Below are 23,192 nucleotides of genomic sequence, written 5' to 3'. Positions count from 1 at the left end.
GCTTCGTGCTTCTCTGTCCTCCTCTCTTGCCCCCGCCCACTCTGGAGTCTGGGCTCTGGCCCCACAGGCCTCCAGCATGGGCTTGTCCAGCAGCTGTCTGTGGCCCTGGGAGGCCAACTGTCCCAGGTTAAAGCCAGATCCTCACTGAACGCACTGCACCAGGGGCTTGTGCAGACCACTCAGAGATGGTGTGCTGTGCCTCACCGCCGGGAGTGCAGGGCAGTGGCTCTGCTCTGCCAGATCCCAGGGCAGCCTGGGCCTCCAAATGGCCAGTCCTGGGCAGGGGCCACCAGGATTTAATCCTGTCATCATGTCACCAACTTGGGCAGGCTCTGTTTAAACCTCAGTGACCAGGGACCTCAGGTGCAGATGCTGGGGTAGAGGGGCTGGCTGATGCTCACGAGGAATCAGAGAAGCATAAACCCTAGAAAACCCTTTATTTGGAGTGGATCACAGGAGGCGCAGCTTGTTCCATGTGCTATGGACCTGGGGCCACTGGAGCATAGCATGTGACCAAGCCAGGGCCTATGAGCCTGGGGGGACAGGCTGCAGCCTGGTGGCACTGCCTGGCTCCCACTCCTGGCTCAGAACACAGCTGCTGCACAAGCAGCAGCATCACACAGATAGCACACACGCAGACAGGTAGTTTACAGCAGTTCACAGCAGTTCACGCTCATGTGCTGGCTGCCTCAGAGCGAGGGCACATGGGCTATGAAGAGGCCTTTTCTCCAAACCCTCTTCCCAGTTTCAGTGCCAACCCATCAGCTGACCCTAAGCCACCGGGGACGCCAGGGAACAACCTTTGCGTGACACTGACATCACAGTCCACACCTGAGGAGGAGCGGCCCAGCTACAGGCTCGGAGGGCTCCCACCAGTGTAGCAGGTCACCTGTACCACCTCTTCACAGTGGGGGGAACAGGACAAAACAAGACTCGTGTCACAGGGCACAAGTTACAGCGGCCCCAGCCCTGGTAACAGGATGATAGGGACACGGTCTGGGCTGCCCTGACCTTAGCATCTGGTCACTGCCCCGCCTCTGGTGCCAGCCCTGCCCACCAGGGGCCGCCTGAGAGGGTGAGGTCGGGGGGTAGGGGCGGGTCAGCCCACGCTGTGGCCTCCCAGAACATGGGAGTCCCCAGCGGGCTTGTCCTCACAGAGACACGTCTGTGGGGCCGGCAGCTGCTAGGGGGCGGGGCTCCTGCGTCTGCTCAAGGAGTCGATGTAATGAAAAGTGGCCCCCAGGGCCCAACTGGTCTCCACGTTGTTGATCTTCCGGGCCAACTGGAAGAGACAGAGGGCACAGAGGGACACAAGTGAGTGTGAAGGGCAGGCAGATGCTCATGAAGGATGGGGGGTCGGGGTGCCAGGGGAGTCTCTACCTTCAGCACTTTGTCCCCAGGGAAGCCGAGCTCCTGGAGCAGTGAGCTGACGTAGGTAAGGTCCAGGCACAGGAAGGGGCTGCGCAGTGGCTGGGTCTCTGCTGTCCGGCACACTGTGGGGACACATCTCCCTGGGTGGGGGCGGAAGAGGTGCCCACCCTGCCAGGCTGGGCCGCCCGGGGCCTCACCCAGCTCAGGCACAGCACATCCAGGGACTCGAGGCCAACCCAGTGTCCAACGCCTGCCTCTGGGACCGAGTGGGCTGGCACTTCTCATCTCAATTCCAGGCACTGTGACGCTGGACACCTCCTAAATGGGGACTAGAAACACTGACATCCCTGTTCCCAAGGGAGACCGACAAACCCACTCACAGCCTCTGCTTAGAACCTCTTCCTGCTGCAGAGCCATGGATGCCTGGTGTCCAGAGAACAGACCAGATGTGATGAAAACCTTTAAAGCTCTTTGGGGGGAGGGGGAGGGAAAGCACTGCTATGGAGAAACACAGAGATTCACTCTTGTTACCTGCAACTGGGAAAGGCAACTGTAGAGCAGAGTTTACTCCCCAGCTAGGGGAGTGGGAGGTAACAGGAGCAGGGTGGCCTGGGCTTGCAGAGCATCCACCCACACACTGGGGGGTGGGAGGGGGGCAGCTCTTTGCCCTTTATATGCTGGGCTCTGCCCTCCAGGGATCCCTGGTGAGTGAATCTGCTGGGGATATGTTTGGGTGTTGAGGTTACTGGAAGTTACCCGAGTGACAGAGAAGGAGTCAGAGAAAGTGAAACCAAGGGAGTCTGTTGCTAATGACCCAGGACTAAAAACCCGTCCTCTGATGGCTGGGCCAGCACCGTGGCCCCTATCCATTCTCACAGCCCCGAGGGCTGGTCTGGTTAACAGAATCAGGAACCAACAAGGATCCTGGGCTAGCCCCTGTCTCGCACCTGGGATAGCATTCTGGCTCCAGGCCACTCACCATACTTGGCTGCAATCTCAAAGTCTCCGACGACGAGGCTGCCGCCCTTCTCCACATCTGTGGATGAGACCAAGTGCCCAGTGTGCACCAGCACAGAAGAGCCACAACTGCACTGAGGCCCCAGGGCAGGTGCCTAGGGGACCAAAGGGCAGATGCGGGTGGCCACATGTCTGGGCACTGGAGGTGACGCACCCGGGGTGTGCAGCACAGCCAGAGGCCTGTCAGGGGCCCCAGAGGAAGTTCAGAGGGATCTCTGAGCTTCCCAGTCAGAGCAAGCTCTCCATTTTAGGAAAAGTGAACTGGAGGAGTTCCCCGGAGGCCTAGCAGTTAAGGATTTGGCACCGTCAATGCTGTGGCTCAGGTTCGATCCCTGCAAGACACAGGTGTGGCCAAAAAACAAAAAGGTAACTGGAAAACATTTCCTGAGGCTGTGAATGCAGCAGCTGTGCTTGGGTATCACCTTCTTGAGTAAAAAGTTGTTTGTGACGAGAGTTCATCAGAATAAGCAACAGCCTTCGTAGCGGTCCAGGGAAGCAGCCCAGTCTGTGCGGGGACACATCTACCTCTCAGGGACGGCACCTGCTTTCTTCAATGTGGCCCCAAATCTTAGTGTTTGACACACTTGTATTTGGCAGGAAGGAGCCTGACATGAGGAAGAGAAGTCTGGGTGCTGCCAAGTCAGCAAACATCACCCTTAAGGGTGGCCCTTTCTGAAGAGACCCACACCACCCTGGCAGAACCACATGAGGCCACAAAAGGGGGTGAGGAGAGTTTTTCTTTTTTTTTTTTTAGGGCCTCACCTGAGGCACATGGAAATTCCTAGGCTAGAGGTCCAAATGGAACTGCAGCCACCGGCCTATACCACAGCCACAGCAACACATGACCTGAGCCACATCTGTGACCTACACCACAGCTCACGGCAATGCTGGATCCTTAACCCACTGAGCCACTTGGGAGCTCTGAGAAGAGCTTTTCTGAAAAGCCCAGCATCCCCTGAAGTCACCCTGGGAAAGCACAAAGGTGCTGCCAGGGACCCCGCAGAGCCAGTGCAAAAGAACGCTGGGCCTCACCCCTTCACAGCTGGGTATGGTCCTGACAGTGCAGACGAGGGTGCTCTGGCTCCAGCTATGGGAGCTTATGGGCTGGGCAGTGGAAGGGCAGTTGCTGGGCACCCCAGAGAGGGGCCCGGGCCTGAGCAAGGGCCCCTTCCGCCTGGCCCAGCCTCTCCCACTGGCTGCCGTGCACACCAGGCCCCCGGGCCAGGACATGATGGCCTCAGCCTCTCTGGGCCGCTTTCCATGGACCGAAACATTCTTATCTTGCCATAGGCAACATCTGACATTTTCCATCAATCTCATCCAAAACCACTTCCAGTCACGACTCACGGAAGTGACCTCCCAACCCTCTCGAGTGTTTCTGGTTGGCCTGGCAACTGGCCCTGGCACTGCCAATGCCCTCTTCTGCCTGGAAGGCAATCATGGGCTAGGGAGGAGCCAGGGTGGGGGCACGCGGGGGAGCTCATGGACTGCTGAGCCCTCTCGCTGGTCTGGGCACCAGCAGCCTGGGCGCCAGCACTGTTGATAAACCAACAGTGAGGAAGCTGCCTGCACCAACCGGGGACTGGCTCTGAGAACTGACTTCTTTAGAAAAGGAGGCCATTACTCTCTACTCAGTGACGCAGCAGCCCTCCCTCTGCGGGGGACCCAGAGCCCAGGTCCCCGCACAGCCCAGCCCACCCTACTCTTACCTATGAAGCCAGCATTCACGGCAAGGTCATAATAGTAGGAGAAGGCATAGAAGTCCACGCCCTTCACCTCCTCCGTCCTGTGCACTTTGTTCCGGAGGATTTCTGACACTCGGCTGGCACACAGCTGGTAGAGGCTCCCCGCTGGTCAGAGGGAAAGCAGACTCAGAGGTCAGCGGGCTCTGGGTACCTGACCCAGAGCCTGGGTGACCACGACCTGGGGAGGCAAGGCTACCAGCAACCGTTCAGGGGCCACGCACTGTGGCCAGGCCAAGGGGAAAAACCACAAGCATGAAGGTGACCAGAAAGAGTGGGGCCCTGACCCTGAGGGTCGCCAGCCTCCAGCTGGACGACTGCAGCTGCCCTGACACAGCCCAGTGGGTCCACTCCACACTTGCTGGCCAGCCCTGGGCAGAGTCCCATCCCATGTCATCAGCCACCCAGGTGGGGCTGGGCCCTCACAGGCAGCCTGCCAAGCTCATAGGACCAGCCACTGAGTCGTTGCTCAGGAGGAGAGTGACAACACTGCCAGCCACTGAGTCCTCGCTCAGGAAAGTGACAACACTGGACTGTTAGCGGATGTGGACGGCCCACATTCCCCACCCTGCTCCACGTCTGCTGGCAGTGCCATCCAGCTCGCCCTTGCCCTTTGAACCTCATCTCCCTCCAGCTTCCTTGTCTGACCGTCACACACCTCCTCCTTGTTCCTTAAACACAGCAGCCGCCTGGCATCCTGCTTCCTGGGCTTGGAGCTCACCCCCATCTCTTCCCATCTTGTCCCTGGTATCACCCCATGAAGCCTTTCCTGGTTGTATTTAGGCCGCACCCCCAGCCCCCTCCCATTTATCACCAGGTAACAAAGAACATGCATTTGCTCTCTGCCCTGGGTTCCTGGCACAGGGCTTATAAAGCCTTTAAGACCCCGAGTGCTGAGGATGAGCAGGCGTCCTGTTCACAACAGGCCCCTTTCGTGCCTAACGAAAGGCTTACGTCCCCAGAAGGCTTCAGGATGGAGGCTGGCTATTGGAGGAAGCCGAGCGAGGCCCAGGCCTCTCCTCACTGGAGGCCTGTTAGGAAAGGGCCTCTGGAAGAGCAGATGGCAGCAGACAAGGGAGCCTTGTGCAGACGCCACAGGAGGGCAAGTACAGGCTTGTCTTTGAAGGTGGCTGGACAGCCCCCCGCTTCTCAAAGGCGTCAGAAGGGAGAGGCTCATCCGCAGAGGATAAAGGTGCCGCACCTGCCTTCTGTCCCGAGATCCGGTACGTTATCTTGGCGTGCTCCCACTCTCCTTCGAAACCGGGAGACAAACAGGGGCTGACTAGCTCCTCTCCACCCTCGGCTGAAACAAAAAACAAAGCGGAGGACAGAGTAATCCTGTAGGATGGACAGGGCAGCCTGGAGCTGAGATGCATACGCTGAGGGGTTTCAGGTTGGTACTGGGGTCTCAGAGGGTCAAGGGAACATGCTTCCTTTTTGCCAGCAACTGACTTGTGGAAGCATCCAGGTCACTGTTGGGGGGAGGGGGCAGAGCCTTTGTCCATCACAGAAGCCCCAGTGAAGCCACACCCAACGGGTTTCTGGGTTCCTAATGGGAGGGAGCCATCACCCTCAATTTACAGATGGCAGAACAGGGCCAGGACATGCTGGCAGGTGCCAGCACACAGGAACCTGTGCTGTGGGGCCCACATCCAGCTGAGGAGGCACCAGGGCCAGCCTCCATGGCACCAGCCCTGGGTACATAGCTGCTGGCCTCTGCCGAGGGGTCCCTGTCCCTGCCTATTTCTGGCCTGGACCAGCCTGCACCATCAGAGCATGTATAACACAAGGACGTGCGGCTTCAGGAAGGCTTCCCTCCTCTGAGCTGCCAGGGGGAAGTGTAGGCTACTCTGAGAGGTGGTGACCAGGCACGCCACCCTACAGACCCCAGCAGCAGTGCGTCCAGCTGAAGCTTGCAGAATCATGAAATTAAATTGCTGTTGCAACCCTCCCACCTGATGCCTGGTCTGCTGAGCAGCGACAGCTCACGCAGCACAACCTTTCAGAGGGCTGAGTGGCACCATTCAGCTCTCCTGCTCTCTGCCAGGTGGCGGTGCAGGAGGGACAGGCCCTGAGGTGGGCACAGATGGGCGTCTGCCCTTCTCCTGCTAATGGGTGTTTTCTGGTCAAAGGTAAGGGTGCAGGTGGTTTGAGAGGTGGACACGTTTTTGGTTTGCAACAAAGGGGACACTGTCATAAAGTTAAACAGCAGGATTTGAAGCAATGGAGCTGACACAGGACGTGCATGGTAAACGATGCCAATGGAAAATTCCTGCCCTGTAAGAATGGCCAGGCCTGGAAGAGGGAGCAGAAGTGCTGAGCCTGGGGCGCAGGTGGCTCATGCACATCCCGCCTGGGGCGCAGGTGGCTCATGCACATCCCACCAGGGGCACGGGTCACAGCCTTCAGGACAGGATGAGGTGGCCTCAGAGCAGGGCCCCCATCTCCCCTTTGGACATGGAGTTCCCTAAATGCGCTGGCAACACCAGGCTTATTCCAAGCCAGGCGCGTCAGGACAGGATGGTGTGCAGGGGGCTTGGGAGCAAGTGCCCTTCCGTGACATAGGCTGACACAGGCTTCCTCACACGCCACATCTAGAGGAAGGCCAAGCCAGTCCCAAGTCCTGAGAGCAAGTGAACACAGGGCTGTTCTTCGGGGTGGGAATCACCCGCGCCCCCGTCCCCCAATAGCCTGAAGTCCCCAGGGGCCCCTCTTGCCTCCTGCAGGAAACACTCACCAACAAGCTGACTGATTTTGCCCAACTCCTTGGGTTCCTAAGATTCTCCCAGTTCAGTGATTCAGAAACCACTTCACTAGAGTCTCTTTAGAGGAGACAAGGTGCCTGACAAGGGCTGGGGCTCGCGCGCCAGGAGCACTGAACACCGAACCCCACTCACCAGGCTTCCCCTCCTCGCCGCCCAGAACCGCCAGCCGTGCCGACATCAAGCCGAGCCCCAGGTAGCTGTGGACAGAAAACCCGGGTGAGGGGGGCGCCCTCAGCTCCGTGCACAGCACATTCACAGGCCTGGACCCAACACAGGGAAAAGGAAGAGACCAGTAGCAAGGCAGGAGCTTTCTGCTTCTAGGAGCTGGAAACACAGGGAGGGCGACGGACAGGCTCCATCTTCATGGTGCGGACATGCCCACGGAAAGAACCCATGAAGGCGCCACGTGGCAAAACATGACCCAGAAAATTCCTGCACAAACTATGGACTCTTCCCTCCTTTTCCAAAAACCTCTTCCTAAGCAGAACAGAATATGTGCAAAAGAAGAAATGTAATTTTACTGCAGGTGAATTAAAAAAGGAAGGAAAAGGCAGAAGGGAAGGGGAGAGAGAGAGAAGGGGAGGAGGAAGAGGCTACAGTAGGGTCCCCAGCAGGAGTTTGGGGACCACGCTGTGGTCACCCCACAAGGCAGAGTCAGGGGCCAAGGAAGGCCATGCAGGACCAAGCTGGGCCTGGAGGTCAACCTCTCTGCCCTCAACCCTGAAAACAAACCTGTAGGAATAGAGTTTGTAGGTCCTATTAAACATCTGGAGGGACGTCAGGTAGCCAGGCGGGGAGGTCTGAAGGGTGCCCTGGGGAAGAACACAAGGTTAAAGCACCTTTCCTGTTGACTGTTCTAGAAAACTGTCCCCTCTCCCTCAATTCATTTAAAAGAACATGGGTATTCACAGATGCCTCCAATTAAATTAGCTTTTCATCAAACCACATGTTGCAAAAGAGCTTGGAACAAACAATGACAGATCAAACACTTTATTTTTTCCTTCCTGTAACCCAACCTGACAAACACAGCCCAACCAGTACAGTTAGTGCTTTTCCACTAAAACCTAATAATAAAAAAAAGTATAAAAAAGTGGTGGGAGTTCCCTTTGTGGTACAGTGGAAATGAATCTGACTAGGAACCATGAGGTTTTGGGTTCGATCCCTGGCCTTGCTCAGTGGGTTAAGGATCTGACATTGCTGTGAGCTGTGGTGTAGGTTGCAGACTCGGCTCGGATCTGGTGTTGCTGTGGCTATGGTGTAGGCCGGCAGCTGTAGCTCCAATTGGACCCCTAGTCTGGGAACCTCCGTATATCATGGGTATGGCCATAAAAAGCAAAAAAAAAAAGAAGATAAAAAAGTGGAGTTCCTACAGTGATGTGGTGGGTTAAAAATCTGACTGCAGGAGTTCCCGTCATGGCGTAGTGGTTAACGAATCTGACTAGGAACCATGAGGTTGCGGGTTCGGTCCCTGCCCTTGCTCAGTGGGTTAACAATCTGGCGTTGCCGTGAGCTGTGGTGTAGGTTGCAGACACGGCTCGGATCCCGCGTTGCTGTGGCTCTGGCGTAGGCCGGTGGCTACAGCTCCGATTCAACCCCTAGCCTGGGAACCTCCATATGCCGCGGGAGTGGCCCAAGAAATAGCAACAACAACAAAACAACAACAAAAAAGACAAAAAAAAAAAAAAAAAAATCTGACTGCAGCAGCTCGGGTCACTGCAGAGGCATGGTTTTTTGTTTTTTGTTTTTTTTTTTTGTCTTTTTGTTGTTGTTGTTGCTATTTCTTGGGCCGCTCCCGCGGCATATGGAGGTTCCCAGGCTAGGGGTTGAATCGGAGCTGTAGCCACCAGCCTACGCCAGAGCCACAGCAACGCGGGATCCGAGCCGAGTCTGCAACCTACACCACAGCTCATGGCAACGCCGGATCGTTAACCCACTGAGCAAGGGCAGGGACCGAACCCGCAACCTCATGGTTCCTAGTCGGATTCGTTAACCACTGCGCCACGACGGGAACTCCAGAGGCATGGTTTTGATCCCCACCCCAGTGCAGTGGGTTAAAGGATCAGTGCTCCCACAGCTGTGGCTCGGCAATCCCTAGCCTGGGAATTTCCATGTGCTATGGATGTCACCAGAAAAGAAAAGAACGTCCGCCCTGAAAAGGACTGAGACCTCCTCCTGGGGAAGCGGGGACTGGGGAGGGGCCCGCTCCACACTCTGCCTGCAGGGTTCCAGGGAGTACTTGGCCACCACCCCACTGAGGACCAGAGTTGTTTTTTTTTCCAGGCAGAGTTAAATTCAACTAAGCAGCATTAAGTGTGGGTGATCCAGCCCTCAGGGGAGGAGCTGGGCTCATAGGCCTCTGGCCTGGGGGGTGGGGGGCAGGGGGTACTCACCTGGAGTCTCGGGAGGAAGGTGATCTGGGTGGACCCCCCGCCCAGGTCCAGCATGCCCACACTGCCCTTCCCGGGGGTCCTCAGACTGCCTGCAGCACAGGCAGGAAGGTCCACACAGCAATGCCCACAGGACACACAAAGGAGAAAAAGGGAGAGGTTAGAAGCCAGGTCCTTCCATGGAAAGAACAAACAGAAACTGTGGCCACTCAAAAATCTCCAAGTATTTGGGAGCATGAGGAATGGCTGCCCTTGGTGGCTCTCATCTGGACAGGAGGACCAGGCACCTGCACCATTGCAGGACGCCCCCCACGTGCTTCTGGGGCCTGGGCTCCTGTCAACGGATATGCTCCCCACCCCCAGGAGGCAACTCCTGCAGAAAACTCCCTCCTTTCTCATCCACGTGTCAGACACAGTGGTTGTGTCCACAATGACAATAAAAGGACAAAAAACTACATCCTGGGACTATTCTGTGAAAGCTGACTCCCGCCGCCTGTTTCCAAGGACAGACATTTCTATTCCTTGTTCTACCTACAGCAGAGGATTCAATTATACAGAATTATACAGTGATCAGCATTCACATCACATTTGGTATTTGAAGATCCAAGCTGCAAGACTCAGGGTTTCTCTTAGGAACGAGGATGGTGACTGGGGGACTGGCCACGGGAGGGACAGCGCCGAGCACAGGACCTTTCCTCCCCAGCACGTGCATCTGCAAGCTCGGTGCCACCGCCCCACCCAGCCCAACACCTTCCTCAGGGTTGGCAGCACTGCAAAACCCTAAAGGGTATTTGAAAGAGTAGAAAGGAACTACTGCCTTTTGATGGGGGAACCCACCTGTTAGGAAGTTCACCGTGATCCATGCTGAAACACCTGCAAGAGCACATCACAAAGAGCATCTGAAGCATCTGAGAGGCTGCAAACCGGGATGAGATGATCAAAAGGAGACCACCTCCCCACTACTCTCAGCATCAGACCAGCTATAGAAAGGGCGCCACTCAAAAAGCCATCCAGTGGCTTCTGGGGGACCGTTTTAGAAGACACCACCGAGCGCTCTGCCGAACACCACACCTCTTACTCCCACCCTTTATCCACTGTGCTTTTCAGAAGAGGCGGGGTGGGAGCCCAATCTCTCCCCCGACCCCCATACGAACTCTGAAGGTCACGTTTAAGGTCAGGGGCTGCTGCAGAGCCTTATGAAGTGTCTTGGAGTTAATGCCACAGCAATGATCCAGCATGGCAAGAACAGGAATTCTTTTTTTTTTTTTTTTTTTTTTTTTTGTCTTTTTGCTATTTCTTGGGCCACTCCCGCGGCATATGGAGGTTCCCAGGCTAGGGGTCGAATCGGAGCTGTAGCCGCCAGCCTACGCCAGAGCCACAGCAACGCGGGATCCGAGCCGTGTCTGCAACCTACACCACAGCTCACGGCAATGCCGGATCGTTAACCCACTGAGCAAGGGCAGGGACCGAACCCGCAACCTCATGGCTCCTAGTCGGATTCGTTAACCACTGCGCCACGACGGGAACTCCAGGAATTCTTTTTAAATGTTCTTAAAACATAGATTCGTTTTCAAAAACTTGATCTGTGCCAGCCTTGGAGCCAGTCAGGATGAGAATCTCTCTCTAACATTGGCCCCAAGAAGGGGTCTGAGAGGGTTGGCTGTGGACTGGACAAGGGGACTGTCATTTTGGTGTCTGTGCCCTGACCAGGGAAGGCTCCCCATGCGATGCCAACGGCAACCCTGCATACAGGAGTCCCTGGGGACAGGCTCACGGTGCAGGGCGTTTCTGGCAGTTACCTTCATCTGTCCCATTCATGATGGACACACAGTCGTCCCCTACGAGGAACGGCGACGCCTTAAACACTTCTTTCACCTAAAAGTAAAGAAACACTCCTTTATCTTTTAGAATTGAAACTCACAGCCCTGGATCATGGCCCTGCTTCAGGATGGGATGAGGGGCAGAAGCCGCAAGGCAGTGCCCTCCCTGGTCCCCATGCAGCCCGCAAGCATGACTCTAGCCCAGCACAGGGAGGCCAAGGCAGCAAGCAGCTGTTTGGGTATATCTCCTTCTCCACTAAAAAAAATCCTTTTAGCACTTAATTATACTTCAATAACTTCAACATATCCACACTTGTGCCCCACAATTCAACGTAAGTGTGAAATAACTGTTAAAGGACCTTGACAGGCCTGCAATAACCCATCATCCAGCAGCGAACTAGATTAGAAGCAGTGTGGGGGAGGATAACCAATTTTCTGAGAACACTCTCCCTGATTCCTAGTGGTAAGAACCCTCTGGGCACCCATCAATGAGGCTCCAGAGCCTCCTGGCCCTCAGGGAGATGCCTGCCTGGCTGGATGCCAGGGCCAACTCGGCAGGCATATTGGGGCAGCACCTCCAGGGGCAGCAGTCCTACAGCCTCAGACATAGCAAGCCCTAGAGTAGAAGGAGGCCCTTTAAATGCAGGATGTATCTTTAACACAAACCCTTCATTTTTATTTTTATTTTTTTTAGGGCTGCACCTGCAGCATATGGCAAGTTCCCAGGCTAAGGGTTGAATCAGAGCTGTAGCTGCTGGCCTACACCACAATCACAGCAATGCCAGATCTGAGTTGCATCTGCAATCTATACCACAGCCCACGGCAATGTGGATCCTTAACCCACTGAGAGGGGCCAGGGATCAAACCTGTTTCCTCATTCATACCAGGTGGGCTTGCTACTGCTGAGCCCCAGGGGGAACTCGAGAACTTGTTCTTTTTATAAAAGATTCTTAAGAACATAAGCAGCTGAGGAAGCATCATTTACCCACAGCACTGCCACCCAAAGGGGACACTCCTAATGTTCCAAAGTGCCCCCCTCTTGGGGAGCCCTCTGCAGCCTGTCTGCACGTTTGCTCAGATGTGGCTGACACTGTTTTCAGTTGTCACAGCCACCCCAGGGGCATGAACATGCTCACATTCTGCAGTAACTTCTGAGCCTTTTCTCCTGGTAACAGGCGTAAACCAGCGGTGGCCTTGAGGACCAAGGGGGTAACCTTCCACAACTCATAGGGAACATCCCGTTTAGCAACGTTCAGCAGCTCCTGGATTCCTGGGGTGCTCTGTGGGTGAGATAGGTAAAGCAGGTTTGGCTGAGCTCAGCATGCAGGGTCACAGATGCTTCCCAATCTTCTGGCTTTATTAATTTATAAATGTATCTCTTCTGTTTTCCAAATTGGCAGAAATAGTGACTCAAGTGGTGCTGGTGGGAGCGAGCAGGTGAGGGCGCAGAAGTCCCAGCTGTCCAAGTGCCCAGCAACCAGAACCCGGTCCAGCTGTCACCAACCCTCAGGTAGCTCTGATAAGCTGCAACTTTCCTGGACACCAGGAACAAATCCTGAGGGGTCCCTTGGATAACTACACAGAGGAATCCCCTTCACTTTCTAAGCACTGAGCTCCATGAGCTGGATGAGAGTGTCAGTGGGGGTACAGGGTGAGAACAGCTTTGGTAGACTTGCCAGGTCTGTGACAAGTATGATGTTGTGGTGGTGGTGGTGGGGGACTACAAGGTCTGTGTCAGGGACACACACTCCCCTTACTCAGAAACCCTCCAGGAGCTCACTCAGAAGCCCTTGAACATGAGGGTAATGTGGTGCGTGAAGGTGACACACAGCAGCCCCTCCCACACTGTTGTCACCAACACACCTTCCAGAGGGGCTGGCTCTCCGAGTGCAACATACACACGCAGCAAGACTGAGTGCCTCACATCCTAATGGGACATGGTCCCAAAGTCATGCTGCTTAGCCACCAGAGTGGAGCGTGTGGCAATGTGTCTGTGCCCCACGTGTGAATAAATGGAATGAGAACATGGGGACAGGGGACATTAGGGAAGGGGGTTTTGCTGTCCACCCTGGGAAATTGTACAAGTTGAATGTGATGCCTGCTTGAACTATAGGGAGTTTCTATTGTGGCTCAGTGGGTTAAAAACCCGACTAGTATCCACGAGGATGCTGGTTTGATCCCTGGCCTTGATCAGTAGAGTAAGGGTCCAGCACTGCTGAAAGCTGTGGCATAGGTCACAGATGTGGCTCTGATCCAGCATTGCTGTGGCTCCAATTCAACCCCTAGCCCGGGAACTTCCATATGATCAGAGTGTGGCCATAAAAAGAGAAAAAAAAAAAAAAAAAAAAAAAAAAGCCCCATGAGTTTATTCTAAGACACAGAATTTATCAAGTTTAACCTCCAGAAATCACTAATTTCGATTTTTGTTTTCCATTTGCTTTTTAACCAAGCTACTGGAAAGCACAAGACTGAGACTTCGCTGAGCTCAGATGCATCTGTGAGCAGGAGTGGTGCATTAGCTTCTGATTTAAGACGTGCTTGGATCAAAGGAACAGCTGACAAATGGCTGGTTCTGAGGCTCCTGGACACATAGGCACCCTGTGCTCCTATGGCTCAGAGTGCAAATGCACCCAACCCACCAGTCACCACTGGACAGTACAGCTAGGTTTCTTCCAAACTTACTGGGTTTTGTGGATTTTGCGGAATACTTTCTTTGGCGGGGGGCACCCATGGCATGTGGAAATTCCTGGGCCAGAGATCAAACCCATGCCATAGCAGTGACAAAGCCGGATCCTCAACCTGCTGTGCCACAAAGGAACTCCACATGATATATTTTAAAATTTTAATTCTTTCAGTCAACATTTGTCATCTTCAGAGAAACTGAAAAAAATTAAACTTTCAAATAACGCTTTTTGTAAGTTTGTAGTGTTTGGCTTTTGAATCACACCATTCCGGGTGGCACACAGGCCGGCTGGGGGAGGGACCAGGTGGCTGGGGTGCATGTGTCTGGTGTGGTTGCGTGTGTGTGCGCGGATGTGGTGTGCATGTGTGTTGGGAGTGCCTATGTGGGGGCAGTGGTTCACCTGCAGCCTGGTGTGAGGTACCAGTATCCTCCACAGATCACCCTATACAGTCAAGGTCCCCGGGCAGCACCACCAGACGCTGCTCGTGAGGATGGCTCTGCACCCAGAGAAAGGGAGTCACCTTAACAGGCCGAGAGAAGACAAATTTGATGAACAAGCAGACTTGAGAGAAAACTGTTACCTTTTCAACATCATCCGCGTAAGCAGAAAGACCAGGCTTCCGTGCTTTGAAGGTTTCATGGGTCAACGTGGGAACTTCTAAAGGAAAATCAAGTTTTAAAAAAGGAACAAATGTGACTACAAATACCAATATGTCAATCTATACACCTGTGACTAGCTGCATTTTTTAGAGCAGATGCCTGAAAATGGACCTTCGTGCCTCGTCTACACTCTGCTTCTTTAGTGTAGTATTATACTTAATGCTTCAACCAGAACTTTTCTTTAAAAAGGAAAAAAAAAAAATCAGGACTTCCTTGATGGCCTAGCAGTTAAAACTCTTGGGTTGTCACTGCTGTGGTGCAGGTTCAGTCCTTGGCCTGGGAAGCTCTGTATGTCACAGGTGCAGCCAAATACCTAAAACAACTTTATTGAGGTTTAACTTACATACCAAAAAACTATCCGTTAAGTTTTTATTTCTGGCCATACCTGTGGCATGTGGGAAGTTCCTGGGCCAGGAATCGAACCTGTGCCACAGCTATGACCCAAGCCACAGTAGTGACAACACTGGATCCTTAACCAGTTGAGCCACAATGGATGTCCTAAGTGTTACACTTTAACATAATTCTTGCTGATTCAACAAACAGAGGAGCAGAGCAAATGGCTCTAAACTGCAAGTTCGAAAATCATTTTCTTGATTCTAGAATGGATGCATTATAGGTTTGAAATCAATGAATTAATATTTCATTCTTTAAAAAGTGGTCTAAATTGTTAGGAGTCTGGATTCGTGTTTATATATAGCAAGGGAGAGTATTCCATGGCATATCAGGCTGAGGGGTACTGCTCAAACGAAGACACAGGAGGAAAAATCAGGGACAAACCTTCTGTCAGGGCTTCTTTCCAGAGAAAACAGACTGGAATACAGCTATTAAAGGATTACATGCTGGCATACTTCACCTTAAACTTAGCTTTAAAACCAGTTTTGGAGACAGGTTAAGTCCAGCATATAAACATTCAACTATCTTAACAAGCTTAAAAATACGGCAGCTGAAAAGTAGATGAAAACTGCCACGAGAGCTTTGGAGAGACCCATGGAAGGTGTCTGGCGCCACCAGTTCAGTTAATGGCCCAGATCTCTCAAGTGTCAGAGACGACACTACAAGAGGCGCCCCCACAGAAGAGGCCAGCAGGTGAAGATGCCCAACTCCACCCTCTCCCTGCCCCCAGCTCCCCACTCACTCCGAGGCCACTGTCTCTGTCACTCCCTTGCTGCCTGGCCCCACTGGGCAGCTCCGGGTCAGCCTGGGTTCTGTTCTTGGCTAACTCATCTGAATCTCCTAGACTCCTGGCTCCCAGTGGTCTGACCTCTGGCCTAAGTCATGGTCCCAGCCAGCCAACCCACTGGTGAACACCCTCTGGGATCTCAGCTGCCCTTAGGTGGTCACCAGATGCTGGTGCCAATGAGGACAATCCGGGCCTCCCGGGAAACTGCATCTCTGACAGGCTCCCAGGTCCAAGCCAGCGCAAGGCAGGGGGTCCAACGCACAGCCCCAGGGCCCAACAGACAACAGTGAGAAGCGTCCCGGGGCAGCACCTCCAGGTTGCTGGCTGAACTGGAAGATGTGCACACGGGTGCCGGTGCTTCCTGCGTCAAACATGATGCCGTAGAAGACCTCATGCCCGCGGGCAGCCATCCCCTGAGGACTGTGGGCCTGCTGGCCCCTCTGGGCCCCCGAAGCTGTCTCGGTGATGCTGAGGAAGGCCTGGGTGGCAGAGGCCCAGTGCCACTTGATGTAGGCAACGTAGATGAACAGGCACACCAACAGCCCCAGTGGGTACGCCACCTTCGTCATCCTCAGGTTCCCATTATTTGGTATTTTTCTCATTTCCTTGTCTGCTGAGGACTGTGCCACAGCTGCTGATGGAAAGGGAGGAGAGGCAGGAAAAACCCGTTAGGCTGCGAGGTTCCAGGGCGAGTCAGAAATCCCTGTGCTCAGGGACAAAATTCCTTCCATCAGAACCTGGTATTTTCTCCTGGGGAATCAGAAGCCTCATCTGATCCTCAGAATGATCCTTGATTTCACAGAAGAGGAACTGAGGTCTGGAAAGACCAGACTACCTGTCCAAGTGTTATAGGCACTACCTGGGTCACAGCCCCATATCTCGAGCGTCCCCCTCCAGGCGCTGCTCCAGGCAAAGGACTCTGGACTTGTTGCTACTTCATTATTATTATTATTTGTCTTTTTAGGACTATACCCGGAGCACATGGAAGTTCCCAGGTTAGGGTCAAACTGGAGCTACAGCTGCCAGCCTACACCACAGCCACAGCCACGGAGGATCCAAGCCGCATCTGCAACCTACACCACAGCTCATGGCAATGCTGGATCCTTAACCCACTGATCAAGGCCAGGGATCGAACCTGTGTCCTCATGGTTACTAGTCAGGTTTGCTACCGCTGAGCCATGATGGGAACTCCTTGCTGCTATTTTAAAAGCCGTGTGTGGAGCTCCTGTCGGGTTAAGAACCCAATGTTGTCTCTGTCAGGATACAGGTTCTATCCCTGGCTTTGTTCAGCGGGTTAAAGATCTGGTGTTGCTGTAAGCTGCAGAGTAGTTGACAGATATGGTTCCAATCTGGCATGGCTGTGGTGCAGGCCAGCAGCTGTAGCTCTGATTCCACTCCTGGTCCTGGAACTTACACATGCTGCAGGTGCAGCTGTAGAAATAATAAAAAAAAAAAAAAAACCACCACAGACTTTTCAAGGTAACAGAAATGTGTTTCCGAACCATTCTCTCCATTCCCATTTTTCTGCCATGTCAGTAATTAACTTTTCAAAGGTCTAACATCCTGTCCCTAGAGGACTGAGAGCCAGACCAGGGTGGCTTGTTCTCTTAGAAGTTTCACAACAGGTCCCTCTTTACATTTGTAATTACGTTCCTAAGCGCTTTGAAAGCCCCTAAAAATTCCACCTGAGGAGCAAAATCAGCACCATTATTTTTGGTTCAATGCACCCCAAATGCAGGCTCTTGCTCAATTTTTATTTGCAGCTGCTCATGTGAGGCACCAGCCAGGAACCTGGGAAGAGAAGCAAAGCACCTAGGCACCTGGTCCTTGGGGCTCTTCCCCCTCAGGGAACTCCACCCCCCACTGTCACTTGTGGAGGAGGGGTGGACACTCTGTGGGCAGAGGAGTCTGGGAGGAAATGTGGGCAATCTTCCCTCCAGGGGCCAGTCTCCCCTGTATGGGGGGCGGGGGGGGGCAGTGCTGCTCACAGCAAAGCCCCATTTCATGCTGGTGCTGGGGACACAATGAGACTGGAATTAGGGAGTGGGGCTGTCTTGGGGGAGAAGCAATGGAACACTGGCCCTTGAGGGGACCCAGTGCTACAGCCATACCTGAATGCCCGCGGGCCCAGGGGCACTGCCCGGACCTAGGGCTGCCCCTGTGCCCCTGCCAGGGAGGCCCTCCCTGGGGCCTGCCATCCAAGCTCAAGCAGGGGGGCCAAAGCACCCCTCCCTGAGCATCTGCCCACGTGGGCCGCAGAGAAGGCTCTCTGGGCACACACTGAAAGCAAGCTCCCTCCCCAGCTCTCCCTCTGCTCAGAATCATGCACACCCTGCCAGGGCTTGCATTTCACCTCTAGCTCTCCTGCCCTTGCTCACAGTACTCCAAGAACCTGGGCCTCCTTCTGTCCCCAGAATTCAGCCCCTCCCTGCCTCAGGCCCTTTGCACAGTCACCCATTCCCAGAATGCTTGTCTACTAACCTGGCCAAGCCTGTCCTTACCCCTAAGCCTCAGATAAAGGCTGTTGTCCCCATGTCCCCTGGACACCCCCTGTGTGCTAAGCTCCTGCCTCCTCTGACAGCACCTCCATCACCTGTTATGATGCCAGTGTTCATGGCATTTGTTCCTAAAGGTCTGTGTCCCCTCTTGGCCATGAGGCCCCAAGCAAGGGGACTTAGCCTGTCCTGTGCTGCTGCACCCAGTGTGGAGCTCAGAGGACAAGCCTGCACCCCATCTATCTTCCATACTGTTGCCAGGTGCAAAAAAGTCCCACTTCGGTCTAATCAGGAGAGGATGGCAGCAGGCTGGTGGGACAGGGAGCTCATTCCTCCATAGAAATACTAAAATAAATAAATAAATAAAATCAGGACTGGCTGAAATGTTTCATAGGAATTCTGGAAAACAAAGATGTTCAGCCCCTCCCTGTCCCATCCGCACAACAGACATTCGGAAGGCAGGCGCCCAGCTCCTGGTTCCCTCTCTCAAACAGGGAGCAGAGCAGAGCTGCTGGCAACATCCTAACCTGTCCTGGGGCTGCCTGAGGGGCAGGTCTCTGCTTTACCAGACCTGGAGCTCAGGTGCGGGAAGTTGTGAAAAACAGCTGTAGGCACTTCCTGTGAAAGCCACTGCGTGATTGCGGACACACTTACTGAGAAAGAGGCTGGGGGTGGGGGAGATGGAACAACGGCCCCTGAGGCCCAGGAAGGAGGAGCACAGATGAAGCTCCTTGGGTAACTAAGGCATTTAAAAACAGCGTGAATATGGAAGGATTGAAACCCAGGCATTCACACAGGTCTAGGGAAGATACTCAGAAAAAAAAAATCCCAAGAAGGTCTTGAGCCTTCACCCTGGACTGACCCCAAGGCTCAGACACTGCCTGATAATTCAAGAAGGTCTTTTGTGGCACAGAGCCAGTATTTAGACAAAGAGGTGGCTATTTTCTCATATGTCCAATTAAAAAAAAAATCACAAAGCATACAAAGAAAAAGGAAAGCATGGCCCAGTCAAATGAAGAAAAGGCAGTAGAAACTGTTCCTGAAGAAAGAGACATAGCCTGTACCAGATAAAGACTTTAAAACAATTGAAGGAACTAAAGGAAAACACAAGGAACTAAAATAAATTAGGAAAACAACATATGACAACAAAAAGATAAGAAACTGTAAAAAAGGGAGTTCCTGTCGTGGTACAGCGGAAATGAATCCGACTAGGAGCCATGAGGTTGCAGGGTTGGATCCCTGGCCTCGCTCAGTGGGTCAGGGACCTGGTGTTGCTGTGAGCTGTGGTGTAGGTCACAGACATGGCTCGGATCCGGCGTTGCCATGAGCTGTGGTGTAGGCCGGCAGCTGTAGCTCCGATTGGACCCTTAGCCTGGGAACCTCCACATGCCACGGGTACAGCCAACAACAACATAAAAAGGAAACCATAAAAAAGAACCAAACAGTAGTTTTGGGTGAAGGTAGAATAAGATCAAACAAGGTTATAGGTCACAACTCAACTCACAAAAATCAGTTGTTTCTGTAATGACAATGAACTTCAAAATGACTGAAGTGGTAATTTTATGTTATGTATATTTTATCACAGACACTCAAACTCTTTTAATTCCTCTAAGGCCAGACAGGTCAGACAAATGAGTCCTGTCAGCACAGAATTAAAGGCAGGTGGGGGGTGACGGAGAAGGTGGATTCTGCAGCAAAATCAAATGGTTCTAAAGTCATTAGTCACACTTCACTTTCTGAGGTTCTTCCTGCCTTAAATATTCTGGGTTTTTAAGCATCCTGTTCCTTTGGTCCTTCATCCACACCCCTGCAAAACCTGCCCAGGAAGCTCACTGCTGTTTGACCCTGGCAGCTGGAGGCTCCTCAGCACTCTCCACTCCTGCTCCCTGAATTACCATATGTGGCCTCCCTTCCCTGTGGTGAGACAGTGCCTCTCACAAGCAGGGACCAGCTCACGCATCCCAGATCTCGCATCCATAACACTGCTCAGCAGACCAGAGCGCAGCAGCTGCTCAGCCAACACTTGTTGGGGAAGGAGGCTGTCAGGACATAGCAATTCACTGGGAGTCGTGGACGATACTTGAGGACCCAAGTGATGGCCATCAACACAAGCAGCCCATTTGGGACAGGACTATCTGGGCAGGAGACAGCCCAGACCTAGTGTTCTACATGTCAAGTTTGCAATGACAGTAGGACGTCGATCAGAAATGGAACTGACCCTTGTGAGAGATAACAGGTTTGGGGCTGGAGCCTGAGGCAGCCATCTGCAGGCAGCCAGCTCTTACTCTGCAACAGGCCCTCTCAGAGGGCTCCTTTTGCCATGTGATCATTTAACATAGAAGGATTTCTAGCAGCTATTTCCAAGGATGATTAGTGAGGACAAAAAGGCAATACTAACATCTTACAACTCTGAAAGTGTTTTATAAGATCTTTTTACTTAGTCAAATTTTACCACACCCTATGTTACTCTAAGAATTACAATTTCAAGGCAAAGGCTGTTCTTTTTTTTTTTTTTTTTTTTTTTGTTGTTGTTGTTGCTATTTCTTGGGCCGCTCCGGCGGCATATGGAGGTTCCCAGGCTAGGGGTCGAATCGGAGCTGTAGCCACCGGCCTATGCCAGAGCCACAGCAACTCGGGATCCGAGCCGAGTCTGCAACCTACACCACAGCTCACGGCAACGCCGGATCGTTAACCCACTGAGCAAGGGCAGGGACCGAACCCGCAACCTCATGGTTCCTAGTCGGATTCGTTAACCACTGCGCCACGACGGGAACTCCAAAGGCTGTTCTTAATTAAATTTGTCTACCCATTTAAAAAATGCCCCTTTAAATATGCGATATCTTGTTATCAGAGGCACACAGGGCCAGCACTTAATTACAACACAAGGTGACTTGCCTCCCCGCAGCACCAAAGCCCCAAGTGTCTGGATGGGCACTTGCCTGGGGTCACACAGCTGGCACGCTGAAAGGCACAGAGGAGTTTCTGCCTCTGTCTCCAAGTCAAGTGAGCTTCATCACTTCACTTTCCCTGTGAACGTAAGACTGCTTCAGACAACCAACACACACATGAAGTTATGTATACATAATTATTAAAACAGAGGCCAAACATAACACTGAAGAGGCATAGAGCCAGGAACAGTCTGGCCCACATGTCCTTGAGGCTGGAACCTAAAACCAATTTCATTCCGGGGTAGGGGTGGGGAAGGTGCTTGTTCAGAGCTAAAACACCTGCAAGAGGGGCAAATCACATTTCTGTGACACCACTAACACTAGAGTGGCTCTCCTCGGAAGATCACTAATGAAAACAACTCAATTTAGTCTGGTTTTGTTCTTTAAAGAATTGTCTAGAACAAGGCTATAAGGAAGGTGGGGAAGGAGGAGTAGGCTGCGAGGTGGGGCAGGATGTATGTGCACAAAGGCAAACAGAGGCTTGGCTGAGCCAACCTTGCTTCCAGCTGGCCCACCGGGCGGGGCGGGGGTGGGGGGTGGGGGCTCCCCTGGTACTGGGAGGCAGGGGTTGGAGGGGAAATCCCGGGTGTGGAGCGGTGGGAGTGATGTCTGATTGTGCCTGCTCCATCCCACCGGTAGCTTTCTAGGAGCAGCAGATGGCAGGTCAGCTTGTGAAATTCAAGTTCTATGTAATTTAGATCCGTAGGCCAGTTTCTTCAAGGTTAAAGTACACAAAAGGACCCTGCGTGCAAATGACTGCCATACATGCTGAAAACCCACCCGAAATTAAAGCACGGGAACAAACACCGCTTATTTCCCTGTAAGCTGAAACGGGCTTTTCTCCTGCCTGTCCTGACCCGACAGATTCTCCTGGACACCGAGCTAGAGGGGCTGAGATGCAGAATGAATGAAGGCTTCGGGCTCCCTGGTGCTGGAGGAGCTCAGCAGTGCCAGAACACGGATCCCGCCCCCCACAGAACAGCGGAGTTCAGGGTGCCAGTGATCCTGAGGCCGCCTCCCGGCGCTGCCGCTCGAGACTGGGGAGGTGCCAGGCGCTGGGTCTATGCCTAGAGGCTCCCCCCCGCCCCGCGCCCCGTCCCTTCCCTTCCTCAGGGAGCAGCGAACCGTGCCCCGGAGGCCACAACCATAGCTATCCCGGGGCCGACGAACCCGCAGGCGCCCCGGCTCTTTGCTTACCCTGCAGGTCTCTGTGCCCCATCCGCTGAGCAAAGCGCCGGCCCCCGGGGAGCGCACGGGCAGCTAAGGACGCCTTTCCGCACTCCCCCCCGCCGGCGTCCGCGAGGCCTCCACCCCCCGGCTACCGGCAGCAGACCTGGAGCCGGGTCCCGCCCACGTGCACCGCGCGTCAGCCCAGTGCGCAGGCGCAGCGTGTAGGCGGGGCGGCCCAGTGCGCAGGCGCTGTGCCCTTCCCGGTCGTGAAGGCTCGTGCTCTCCCCCCACCCCATGGGCCCGCGCCCGAAGCCTAGTCGGTGTTCCCTCGGAAGTGGGGGTCTTAGCTGTGGCCCCAGCTCCTGGCCCCGCTTGTAGGCCTTTGTAGTTCCTGGCAGTCACCCCTATAGCCTTGACCATGACTAGCTGTGGAAGTTTTCGTTTTCCTCAGGTCCCCCCCACCGCCAAAGTCCTTTTTCCCCTTGAGCTAATACAGAACAGAAAATACAAGAAGACAGGCAATGCCACCAAACCTCTCCTATTCCTGACTCACTTTCTTGTCTCTTCCTAGAAGCTGCCAAGGACTCCAGCTTCTGGCCGGGTCAGTGGTCCAAGCAGCCCCTCTCACTCAGCGCTGCCCCTGCATCCCCTGCACTCCTGTCTCATGAGTGCATCCTGATCCCAAGTTTCCTTTGCTGCTGTTGTGCACATGTGACTGAGTCTGGCCAATGCAGTATGGCTGCGCGCATGTGTCAGGTCTGGGCAAGGCTGTGTGGTTGTGTGCAGGTTTTGGTGTTTGTGCCTACTTGAAGGCGTCTGGGCATTTCTGTGCTGGCCTCCCCTTCGACGCCTGGCTGGTGGTCCTGAGTTTGTTGTTGACACATCGACACTTGAGAGTGAGTTGGTGCTGACAGGTGGGATAGAGGGACAACGTACTAGGCCAGGACTGGGCAG

The 23,192-nt window shown here is 53.8% G+C and overlaps 1 protein-coding gene across 4 annotated transcripts; it reads right to left on the bottom strand.

Moving 5' to 3' along the window:
• ENTPD6 (ectonucleoside triphosphate diphosphohydrolase 6 (putative)) lies at positions 421-22,448 on the bottom strand. Of its 4 annotated transcripts, none has more exons than XM_021077672.1 (15): positions 22,266-22,448; positions 21,060-21,147; positions 15,936-16,256; positions 14,367-14,443; positions 12,239-12,382; positions 11,082-11,157; positions 10,120-10,155; positions 9,286-9,374; positions 7,628-7,707; positions 7,028-7,092; positions 5,332-5,433; positions 4,098-4,238; positions 2,351-2,407; positions 1,381-1,493; positions 421-1,282 (listed from the first exon to the last, which is right to left on the bottom strand). In XM_021077672.1, exons 3-15 carry the CDS (start codon positions 16,225-16,227, stop codon positions 1,184-1,186), a joined length of 1,371 nt encoding a protein of 456 aa, XP_020933331.1. In that variant the 5' UTR covers positions 16,228-16,256; positions 21,060-21,147; positions 22,266-22,448; the 3' UTR covers positions 421-1,183. The 4 variants fall into 4 exon arrangements, with proteins under 4 accessions (XP_020933331.1, XP_020933330.1, XP_020933332.1 ...); XM_021077671.1 differs by having other exon boundaries at positions 15,936-16,259; positions 22,266-22,441; XM_021077673.1 differs by lacking the exon at positions 12,239-12,382 and having other exon boundaries at positions 22,266-22,441.

The sequence above is a fragment of the Sus scrofa genome, chromosome 17 (genome assembly GCF_000003025.6).
Source record: "Sus scrofa isolate TJ Tabasco breed Duroc chromosome 17, Sscrofa11.1, whole genome shotgun sequence".
Taxonomy (NCBI): Eukaryota; Metazoa; Chordata; class Mammalia; order Artiodactyla; family Suidae; genus Sus; species Sus scrofa.
This window is presented reverse-complemented; position numbering and strand designations above follow the sequence as displayed.